This window comes from Cryptotermes secundus, unplaced genomic scaffold (genome assembly GCF_002891405.2).
Source record: "Cryptotermes secundus unplaced genomic scaffold, Csec_1.0 scaffold400, whole genome shotgun sequence".
Lineage (NCBI taxonomy): Eukaryota > Metazoa > Arthropoda > Insecta > Blattodea > Kalotermitidae > Cryptotermes > Cryptotermes secundus.
Window position 1 is genome coordinate 2,096,045 of NW_019723908.1, and position 12,137 is coordinate 2,108,181.

Here is a 12,137-nt window from a genome sequence, read left to right on the forward strand (position 1 = left end):
AATGGCGAACAACAAAGACATAAAACCCCACAAAACAATAAAAATCTGTTTTTAGCCCAAATATGTCTGTGATAAATGGAAACCTGTATGAAGTGAATAAATATTCAGGTCCCTTAGAATTCAATTACAACAAATTTTATGATCTTTCCTTTCTATGCTGGAAATTTATTTCAGCCAAAGGATATACATTGAATAAGGAAAATACTTCAAAAGAGAAAGATCAAATTGACTCCTACTTCTGAAACTTTACTGGGAAAGCTGAGTGTGCTTCAAAGATAGCAAACATGGTTTAATGGGGTAGACATGAAAAGCACAATGCATACAAGTGTCCTTGTCAAGGGTCATATTTCTTAAAAGATCACATGTGGTAAGTCATTTAATATGACTGTGTCAAAGCTACACAACTTAATCAGTTGAAACAGTATCATTAAATTAATCATCAATTAATCATTTAGAATGTGGGATTTTATCAATAACAGATAATGTACACAATTATCAAAACTGAAATTTTATTTGATGTTGATAGAATTGTTCTTCCTTTACAGAAATCTTCCAGTCATTTTCACCCATTTAATCACCCTGATAACAAGCAGTGAAGATTACAAATTCACCTCCTGTTACTCTCTCCCCTTATTAGGTGCAAATATATTTTTCTGCACCCTCTTTTCACACCCAGAAAATTATGTGGTGACATTTTATTTGCATGAAAAAAAAAAAACACATATATCCTTATTGTATATAAAGATGGTCATTCAGTGATATTTCTACCACATCTGATGTTCTAATAGCATGTTCTATTCCATTTTTAGCCTACTTTATTTATTTTAAAAAATGCAGTTTCTGTTGGGATGAGGTGAAAATGCTCAGTGCTATCTTATGAATCAAGACAAGCCAGAAGAGACATCTGTTGCTAGGCATTGGCTTAGCAAATACATTCCTGCAGCAATGAAACACATGCAATGACAGAAGAACTGCTGGATGTGGTGTTTTCTATGTGGTCAGTGACATATCAAATACTCAATCTGTAGTATATCACAATTATGTCTGTATGTCTTGTGTCTTATGATGCTGTTTCAACCACTGACATTATGTACTCTTAAATGAGATAAGGTAGAAGGATTATTACTGGTACTTCGGGACAGTAGCACTTATGGCATAGTTGCCTGGAAGAATTCAGAAATACCATATTAGGTCTACTGAAAATCTGGATTTGAAGGAATAATGAGACTACTGATATGTTTTAGTGTCTCACAAATCATCCAACAGTATTCCATACTTGTAGAATCCAGTAGCCGAGAGACTGACTCGTTCGCAATAAGCTGTCTTCACCCAATCTGCCCATTTCCCTTTTGGATTTGCAGCTTTGAATGGTTCCAGTCTTTTACGAAGTGTTTCACATGCATCCTGAAATATGACAAAAAAAAACACCTGTAGTAACCAGGAGTGGCCTGGTAATATGTCCCTAATGGCTCTAAGTGCTAGGCCCACCAGCATTTAATGTGTTGATGTACATAATGTAGCTTGAAAAAACTATAATTTGTTTGCACTTTGCATGGCATAAAAATAGGATGATGAATTTATAATTTTACATGATGTATAACATAAAACACCTTATCATGGACTGCACAGAAAAAACTGCTTCCAACAGTTATTGTTTCACTGCAACGCGCTGCTGTTGCATGGATGGCATAGAGAATACCGCTTCCCCATTAGTCCATTTGTGCATGTTAGGAATCTGTTGTCTAGCAAGATGTGTTGTTTACAGTCATTACTTAGCAATGATTCTACATGCTACAATATAGAAGAAACTTTGGTCTCAGTGCAAAATGGATAGAAGGTTGAATGGATGAATGAATTACACTGAAAGTGGCAGTGAAGAGCTGCATTCATGCCTTTACAGGAAATCAAATCCTGTCCTATAGCTAATAGCCAGTAGTTTTACTAATATATCACGGTTTATCAAGAAGAACATGTCTGATAGTCAAAAGCAGTATTTTGATACTTAGACATAATTACCAAGACTGCCATGCCATTCAAATCAGAGCCACAGCTGGCTGCAGTAGCTGAAGTGTTTGGTACTTTGTCAGTTGATGTCTCTGCAATGTGGATGAAGTCTGCAGAAATATCAAGAGCCCTGCTGGCCACCTGCAATAAAATATAAGATGAGATATTTTTAGAATACAGAGATCCGAAAAACTCATAATAAATATTCAGTCCAACAGATACTTATTAATTAGCAAGAGTACAGAACTTCTTGTGAAGCTATAGTTGTTTTGAGAGACAAAAAATTCCCTGCTGTTCATGAAATCTCAAGGTTCATTACATACTCATATTTATCCACTTTCTAGAAGAGCCTAACACAAGGCCTGTGTGCCCTGCCAGAAAGCCGAAAGGCCGTCAGGCAGTCTGAAGGTACACAGTACTGCTGCTGCCACTACAGATGGCTTAGACTGTGCCGATATGAGGGAGCAACTGGATGATGAAAACATGAGGCCAATTCTAAAGGAAGTGTTGCCTAGAAGACATCCCTAGTGGAAGTATAATGCTGAGTATAGTCTCATCTACAAGAGTCACTGGGATCAGTGGAATTCCCTAGTGGAGTGCAACTGGGAGTTAGCTGATGGATGTTTCAAGACAGACCAGATAGCACTTCACCGGAGCAAGATGAAAGAAATACTAGATTAGCTTCATAAAGGATCTTCAGTAGGACATCAGGATGCCTGCAAAACCTTCAACGATGCTAGACAGCAGAACTGGCAACAAGCAACTAGCAACGTTGAGAGTGGTGCTAACAATGTGATTGCTGTGCTAGCCAAGGTACCCAAACCCAGAGCCAGGGCCTCATATGCAAGCATAATGGCCAGGCACAATTTGAGATGACTACCACCTTCAGCAATGGAATGAAGGCCTGCTATGATCACTCAGTTAACTCTGTTGGACTCCAGACTGAGTCTGGTTGCACCAAAAATAGTTGTGTGCATTTGAACACACAGTACCATATCTAAAGGCTAGTTGGGAAAGGAATTTTCAGGGAGCAGTGTTGCAAGAACGGAATGAGTGAGTGAGGGAATGGGGGCTAGTGTCTGCAGCTTGTGCTTTTCTTCTGATAGAAACATTGGGGCTCTCCACCTGCTTCTAGACTCTTTGAGAGCTGACCAGAGTGGCCTGAGTACCCTTGACAAGCATCCTGAAGGACTGTGCCTATAAAACGTGGTTTTGAAATTCTAAACAAGGCAGTCTGTTCTGAGATGCAGCATAGTGCTGATATGAGTGAAGATGTGAAGCAGAAAGCACTGTGAATTGTGTGCAAATTCAGACAGGGAGTGAGAAGCCACAAGAAGAGGACGGAACAAAGAAACAAGCGTGAAATAACTAGATAACACAGAACTGACATCAAGATAATAAGTGGTGAGACACTAACTGCTCCAAATAGTAATTAATGTCACAATATAATATTCTCATCTAATCATAAATCTCCCTAGTGGTCTCTTCCCTTCATATTTTCTGATTAGAATTTTGTATGAACATCCGATCCCTCCCACGCATACTACATGTGCCTCCCATTTCATTTTCTCCCATTTAATCACCCTGATAACAAGCGGTGAAGATTACAAATTATGAAATTCCTCATTATACAATTATACCTCCTCTTACTCTCTCTCTATTAGGTGCAAATATATTTTTCTGCACCCCCTTTTCAAACCCAGAAAATTATGTGATGACATTTTATTTGCTTGAAAAAAAAATAAATCAACTGGAAAAAAATGCATATATCCTTACTGTATATAAAGATCGTCATTCAGTGATATTTCTACCACATCTGATGTTCTAATAGCATGTTCTATTCCATTTTTAGCCTACTGTATTTATTTTAAACAATAAAGGTAGGCTTATGAAATCACTTTGCTGTCTGTGTGTCTGTGTCCCCCACAAGCATCACTGCATCATTCCTAGCATTCTTAAAAAAGATAACATCAACACCTGCTCTTTCTGACAGTTACAATTTATTCAAGCATTCAGTTTCTGTTGGGATGAGGTGAAAATGCTCAGTGCTATCTTATGAATCAAGACAAGCCAGAAGAGACATCTGTTGCTAGGCACTGGCTTAGCAAACACATTCCTGCAGCAATGAAACACATGCAATGACAGAAGAACTGCTGGATGTGGTGTTTTCTATGTGGTCAGTGTCATATCAAATACTCAGTCTGAGTGAAAAGAAAGAAGGTGATAGTTCTTCCAAGAACATCATTTTATATCTTACATCTTCTACCCTCTTCTTCAGTTGAAGAATATTCAATTTTTCTTTTAGGTGTCAGTATTGCCTTTCTAATAATTTTGTTAATTTATAATTATAAATATCATAATACCTAAGCCCTGAGCTCAACACTGACCTGTATCATTTTTGTATGCAGTCCCTGTCCCATTTCTGTGCCTCCATGGCTAATAAGCACAGAACCATCATCATATATGAGCACCAGTGCTCCAGCCTGGTTCAACATCAGCAGTGTGTAAGATATTCCAAACTTTGTTGGCACAACACTCATTCCTCGTTTTTTCCATCGGTTCTGCCTGTAATAGTGCTAGACAAATGCACATTTTCTGTTTTGCAACACATAATTTAATTCTCAGACATGGAAGCAGAGCCAATTGGATTCTGAATAATTGATTCATAGAAAATATAATGACACCATTTCAGCTGCAGAATCTATGATGTATCAAATACGATAATCATGAACGCCAGATATATAAAGTTTTGAAAGGAGGCCTGTTTCAAGGTATTATCTCAATATCTACAATGCAGAGGCTAAGGAAAACCAGAAGAGCTAGTTGCCAAGCCGAAGATTGAACTGGGTACTGAGTTAGAGCATTATCATTACACAAACCTGCCAACTTTTGAGTTTATATTAGTGAAGTCAGATACATTTAAAAATAAGTCCAGGTGTTTATGTACAGTGAAGACTTTAAGTGGGGGGGGGGTATACAGTAGTGTAGTTGGTTGAAGCACTATGCTACAAGCCGGAAGATCGCGAGTTCAATTCCCGATGAGGTCATTGAATTTTTCTATTGACTTAATCCTTCCAGCCACAATATGGCCCTGGGGTCGACTAAGCCTTTAACAGAAATGAGTATCAAGAATCTTCCCAGGAGTAAAGGGCGGCCAGCATGTAAGGCTGACAACCTCACCACCATCTATGAGCCGATGTTATAGAAAATGTGGGAGCCTCAATGTCTCACAACCCTCTGGGACTTCACAACCTATTTCAGGGATAGCTTTACCTTCACCTTTTTTAATAATCTTTAATAAGGTAAAAAATTTAAAATATAATAAAATATCTTTCACAGATTCTCACATGCATACTGACAGATGGGCATTATAGTTATTAACATATGATTATGAACAGTTATGAAACACAATTAAGAATTATTTTTCTGAATATATTACTTAGATTCACAATAGACCACTGTAGGTCACGGTGCAAGGGCCAAGGAGACCTACTCCTCATACATTCATAGAGTCATATCTACTACCCTTCTTTAAATATTTCACCTGGTAAATATGTAAACAGATAAATTACAAATGCAAGCAAAACAAACCAAGCATTTTTTTTGTGCTTCAATAAAACTTCTTCATACTGAAATGTATTCAACCTATTGGTTTAGGAAATATCTGACAGAAAAATCTTGTAAAATTCACAGACATGATAATAGTAAGAGGCACATTTTCTTTCACTTAAATAGGTATAAAAATCTTTGTTGTGCACAGTATTTTCATACCTGTTAAATTCCTCAACTTGCTTCTTCCTGTTGAAATAGTCTGCTGTTTTTAGACATTTGTCCCAACATCTCTGCAGAGTGCAGTATTCTAGGGGTTGATTGTAATGTGTTTTGTCACCTTCTTTATATAAATTTATTGAAGAAATCTGAAAATTGTGTGAAAACACTTGGGAATAATATAATTCTTTTTAAACTTTTAAGTTCTGAATTTGAAATTAGTGTAAAATTGTGCTCAGATGGAGTACATGTACATTATTTATCAGACTATATCATAATGAAGAAAGCAGTCTTCTGGGATTTGGCGCCGTGTATATGTGNATGATTTTCTTACTTTCATATTCATTTAAAATTTGGAATTGTCCTATATTCACAAATGAATGAATGTACATAAAATGCAATTAAATGATTTCTGGGAAAATAAAATACATCTGGCAACTATGGCATGTATTAAAATTTTCATATCTACTGAGCACTGAGTCAATATAAGAACATTTCCAAAGCAGTAATACTTAGATTTTTGTTATAATTTATGGAATAATAACAATCAATTTAATCACCTACATATTCAGCTCAGTTCAATTTGATATACTGTATGTGAATTTGTTTATTATAGCAACTTAGTCTGCTGTTAGTTCATTTCATAATCTATAGTATTTAAAATCTTAAAACAATAATACTACAACGTGTTTTGTTACTGAAGAAGCCATTCGGATTGTTAATTTGTTTATTTAACAACTTAAAAATCTCGGCTACAATTAATTATAACAATGTTACGGGTTTCCACACTTTAAAAACCCTATGCACTAATCAATTCACTCTGTCACAGTTCACTCATTACAACTGAACTCGGTGACTACTACAATTTAATTCAACTCGTAACTCGCCGCTGTCTAGATTCCAACTCAACTGTAGGCTGCTGCCTTGAGAACTCATTTCGACGACTGATACACTTAACTGCCTCTGTAGGCAGTGTAGTGCTCTTATAAACCCTCAGCTAGACAACGGGAAAACAGCCACGTAATAGGCGCCACTGTTATTACCGTCGTCTCTAGCAACCACTGTTTACCGGTGTTGCATAGCGACCAGTGTGCTGGGACTCAGCTCACTTCGGCTCCGCTCGGCACGTCACGGCTGGCGGGGTAGGGGAAGGAGTGTTGACTTTCCTATTACCCTCGTAACGACAGCGCTCCGATGGTGTTACGTCACCGCTGGTGGGGGGGGGGTGTCCTACATAGCGCAACACGTCACAGTACTTTCAAGATCATTCTCTCAGATATTTTGGTAAATTTAATATTCTCAATAGATTATTTTTTCAGTACAATTAAACTGTGTGCTATGAAGAATCTTGTAACTCTAGCAGATCCATAGAACTTAAAAATTATTTTATGTCATATGTGATACAACAGCCTGAGTCAAAAGCAGGCAAGCATGAGAGTGAATACAATATTGATGTTAGGATTTATAACCAGGGAAATTTTCTAAAAAATTTTTAAAAAACATCCATCAGACTGGAATCCATGTGTCAAACTTCTTTACTACTATTAAAGTCAATGACGTTGGAAGAAGATTTGTTTTTGCATATTTTCTTATATTAGTTCTCCAAGAACATAATAGGTTTGAGGTATGTCACGATTACTGGTTGCTGCTCAGTTTATGGCTGCATAGTAATCCTTTGTGATGACCATTAAGAAGAGATTTAAGGTATTGTCAAGTGGGTGAGTGTGACTGTACACGATGTTTGGATTGGTAATTAGATTTATTGACAACTTACAATTGTAACTTTAATCAACTATAGCTAAAACAGAAACTAAACTCCATGATTTTAGTCCGCAAGCGAACTATACTGACTGAGTAACCGCCGCTTATCAGCGAAGTTCAACGCCAACTTTTGCAGATAGAGGGTGTCACGTGGTCAGCGCAACGAGTCCCCATGACCATTAATTTCAGTTTTCTAGACCGGAGCCGCTATTTACTTGAAAGAGCTCCTCAATTATCCAATCAACTATAGCACTAACACTAATCCACATTTTGCAGTTCACTACAGAATGTATTAGGTCTCTGCAGTTTGTTTCCATTAGCTGCCTTTTTTTGGTTAATAGTTCTTAATAATGCCCTCTGTTTACATCCTTATTGGCTGGAAAAATGTCTAACTATCTAAACTCTAAACTTGCCTCCCCTCAGCATGGACCGTGTAGAAAACATCACTCCTCATTGTTGTTCAATAATTGTCATGGAAACATCCCACATTATCACGCATTTCTGCAACACTCGCTCTTCACATCACTTTTCACCATCACGCGCGCTAACCAATCAGATTGCTTCAAACGTTCGCATTTATACGGTGCCTCCTGCTAGCCAGCATCTACGTCATTACGCGCGCTAGCCAATCAATTCTTCCTCCTCAATTTCAAGTTTCGCTCCGCCCCACTGAGCAGTGTATAAAAAGGGGCAGCTCCAACACCGAGTATTCAGTTCATCAGTCTGACTTCAGTCTACGATCAAGCAACACCAGCCAGCAGGCTTCGTTGGCAGCGCTCGGTCCTCGGAGGTATTGGCAGGCTGCGCCAAGCACGACTGCCTCGGCCCTCCGGCGCTCTCACACCCGACTCACTGGGGCACCGCGCCTGGACTCGCCGGTGGTCGTGTTACTGTCCGACCCACTGGGCATCTGGCGTAGTCACTGCCTCATCACTCCTACGACCGCGCTCAACGACTAGCCTTTCACCAGCAGCTGCCGCGCTGCGATCAAGCAACCTCCAACTCACGCTGCCGCACGGCAACCAAGCAACCTCCAGCCACAGCCGCACTGCGGCCAGGCCACTCACCGCAACTAGCCTCTCTCCTTACCGGTGCGCGCCGCGCTACCTCTCCGATCAAGCATCTCAGCAACCACGGTCCTTTTCAGGGCCAACAAACTGTTCCGAAGAAGTGGGTTGTCATCGGAGTAATGACAAGACTACACATTAAGAGCCCCACACATGTTTGTTTCTGAAGCCGTTACTCAGCAGAGGCTGTCATAAATTCACCTATGCAAGAACTAAAGTAACAATGTATTGTCTTGATGCTGAGTTTGTACTGTATTGGGTTTTTATTAGAGTTCTTCTCATGGAACCAGCACAGCAAGACTGAGTCCACTTGGTATGCAGGCAACTACTGGGCATGTTGTATCAGCCCTGGATGATTGACTAGTATGGAGCAGCTGGAATGAGATTTGGCAGGGGAAATTAAAGTATTCAGAGAAAACCTGCCCCAGTGCCACTTAATCCATCACAAATCCCACATGATGTGACCTGGGATCAAGCACATACAGCCACACTGGGAAGCCGGTATCTAACTGTCTGAGCTATGGTATGGCCATCTATTCTCCATTCATGCCGGGTAACAGGGAGTTTCCTGTATTTAGTTTTATCTATATTTACTCCTATACCAGTTTCTTTAGTGGCCTGTAAGAAAACTGTAGCAATATTCTTTATGGCATTCATGTACTTACCCATGAATATTTAACTACATTTTGGAAAAGTATATATGAATGGTACTTACTTCAAGAGGATCCTTATTCAAATATGATGCAATTTCTCTTATCATATTCTCTCCAAAAAACATTCCCTGTGGTCCTCCAAATCCTCTGAATGCAGTGTTGGATGGAAGATTGGTTTTGCAGATATAACCTCTGACTCTAGCATTTGGAATATAATATGCATTTTCAAAATGGAACATAGCTCTCTCTGTAACCTGTGAGGAAAGTAAACAACAAATACAGTGCTTCTAACTTACAAATATTAGGAAACTTATAAAAGAAAAAGTCAAAATTAAACCAACAATTCCACTTACAGCTCCAGACAAGTCCAAAGTATGGCCAGCATTACAGTATATTTCAATGTCACAAGCTATAATCTTTCCCTCTTTTGTAATTCCTACTTTGTACTTTCCAAGGAATGGATGACGTGTTCCAGACACCATCATATCTTCATCTCTGTCTAGCATGCATCGCACAGGCCGATTTAACCTACAAGTAGAATGCTATATAAAACGTGAGGTTATCGAAGAGGCCATATCCCTTGTAGTCTTCTAGGTATACATCTTTGAAATTGTAACAAAAGTGACAAATGTTCTGGAAGAATATGCCGCCTCCTGCTCAAAGCATAGCAAAAGAAGGGGCAAGGTTTACTGATGTAAGAATTAGTATGTGGGAATGGCTGTCACCGAGATTCTTTTCTGAGGAGAAACCTGTTTTCCACTGGGGCAGGTAGTTTTACAAGGGTGGTAGGCAGTTTTATGAGGGTGGTGGCCAAAAATTTATTTACAAATTAATGTTTAGGTGGTTAAGATTGTTTTTATTGATTGCTCTAAAGTATTCAAGATGGAACTCTTTTTGTAATTTTGAATGCTTTTGATTTCTATTATTAATGTTTGGTACATTTCCCTATTTTCTTCAATTTTGATTTATTTTCTGAAACTCTAAAAGAGGTGTAGTTGCATGACTTAACCCCTGCTGCTGGAAAATACATGGATCCTGACCTGTGTTCAGAATGCTTCAGGGACCACCCCACTATGCAAAATTATTAGTCATGTAGACCACATCCTCATATTGCGTAGACATCACAGAAATTACCTGTACAATTTTAATAAAATCTTATCAAAATTCAGAGCCATATCTCCACAAGAATGCAAGAACAGTGAGACATGACACCACCCTACCATAAAATAACTGCCCAATCATGAAAACCAAGCCACAAATTTAAGTTTATATTACCAAAATTTTCTTCCTACAGGATACTCATGACAAATTAGACCAACACACACACATATAGAGACTACTGAGTGCTGGATATGATTTTCATTGCTGTATTTAAAAAAATTGTGTGTTCATTTTTAGCCTAGTTTCCTTATTTTGAAGGAAAAAAGGGATGCTTGTGAGATTACCTTCCTGTCTGTGTGTCCAAGTGCATGTTTCTTGTTTTGAAAAATAAAGGATGCTTATGAGATTACTTTGCAGTCTGTGTGTCTGTGTATCCCCTCTTTTTTTTTCCATTTTCTGTGCAGCCTGTGTTGTACCAAAGGAAAGTAGGCAGTTAGTTTTAAGAACTTCTTATTGTACCTAATATTCATATACTGGGTGAGAACTTACTTGTATGCTGCCACTGCAACAGGAACAGAAAGGACTAGCATTCGAGACTCTTTACCACCAAAACCTCCACCCATTCGCTTCACTCGGCAAACTACTCGGTTACTTTTAATACCAAGAATTTCTGCTGTTACTCTCTGAAAGAGAAATACACGCAAAGAGCTATACAGTTGAATTACCTCTTTAAATTTGAATCTGAATTTGTTTACATTCTATATATCCAATTAATGGTTGTCAGTCTCTGTCTTCTGAGATGCAAAATTCAGAGATATTTCTCCACAAGAATTTTCCCTGCAATTATATCCTCCAAAAGAGCTATATGGAAACAAACTGAACAGTGAAAGTTAAACCTGTGTCTCTGATGGATTCTGTGTAGAACAAAACAACTCCATCTCATCATCTTCACCCTTCGGAACCGCAATTGTGCAATGTGTTTCCAAGTAGAAGTGTTCTTGTCCACTCATTCGAGCTTCTCCATCTAGGACATGGTTAGCACTTCTAAATGCTGCCTCTATATCTCCTTGATATATTTCTTTGGGACTATTAAAGAAGAAAGATTTCTTCTTAATTGCATCCTGAAAACATTAAGATTACTGGTGACTGCACTGGAATGACCTGACTGACTGGACTGACTGACAGACCAGATTGACTGACCGACCGACCAACCAGACTGACTGACCAACCAGAATGACTGACCAATTGGACTGACTGACCAACTGGGATGGCTGACCGTCCAACCAGACTGACTGACTGACTGACTGACTGACTGACCAGACCAACTGGGCTGACCGACCAGAATGACTGACTGATTGGACTGACTAACCGACCAGACTGACTGACTCACTGGACTGACTGGCCGACCGGGGCTTACTGACCAACTGGACTGACCGGAATGACTGACCAGACTGACTGACTGTCCGACCGGACTGACTGATTTGATTCTGGCTCTTGTGTACCTGAATCTATTTGTTAACACCTGAAACCATACAGTTTTTAAATGCCCAGTGTTGTGTGCTGGAGGTTTATATTATGGTACACAAACCAAAGGACATGATAACAATATTATTTTACTGAGATTTTTTTGTATGTGAGAAATTTGTATGTCATGCTTGATCCTATATATGAATATTAAAGGAATATTAAAACAACAACAACAACAAAGAATATAGTTTATTTCCACAGCATCTGGTGCTGTAAATCTTTACACTTCTGCCCAAATTCGAAAGATCCTATGACT

The 12,137-nt window shown here is 38.8% G+C and overlaps 1 protein-coding gene across 1 annotated transcript in view; it reads right to left on the bottom strand.

Annotated features, from left to right (window-relative positions):
- The window catches only part of LOC111862067 (xanthine dehydrogenase), a 59,975-nt gene that overhangs the window by 8,102 nt on the left and 39,736 nt on the right, over window positions 1-12,137 (bottom strand). Inside the window, exons 17-24 of the mRNA XM_023847142.2 lie at window positions 11,251-11,475; window positions 10,904-11,037; window positions 9,607-9,781; window positions 9,316-9,507; window positions 5,776-5,921; window positions 4,392-4,569; window positions 2,017-2,145; window positions 1,277-1,404 (exon numbers count right to left, since the gene is read on the bottom strand). Coding sequence (XP_023702910.1) covers window positions 1,277-1,404; window positions 2,017-2,145; window positions 4,392-4,569; window positions 5,776-5,921; window positions 9,316-9,507; window positions 9,607-9,781; window positions 10,904-11,037; window positions 11,251-11,475 — 1,307 coding nt within the window. The remainder of the gene's footprint in view (window positions 1-1,276; window positions 1,405-2,016; window positions 2,146-4,391; window positions 4,570-5,775; window positions 5,922-9,315; window positions 9,508-9,606; window positions 9,782-10,903; window positions 11,038-11,250; window positions 11,476-12,137) is intronic.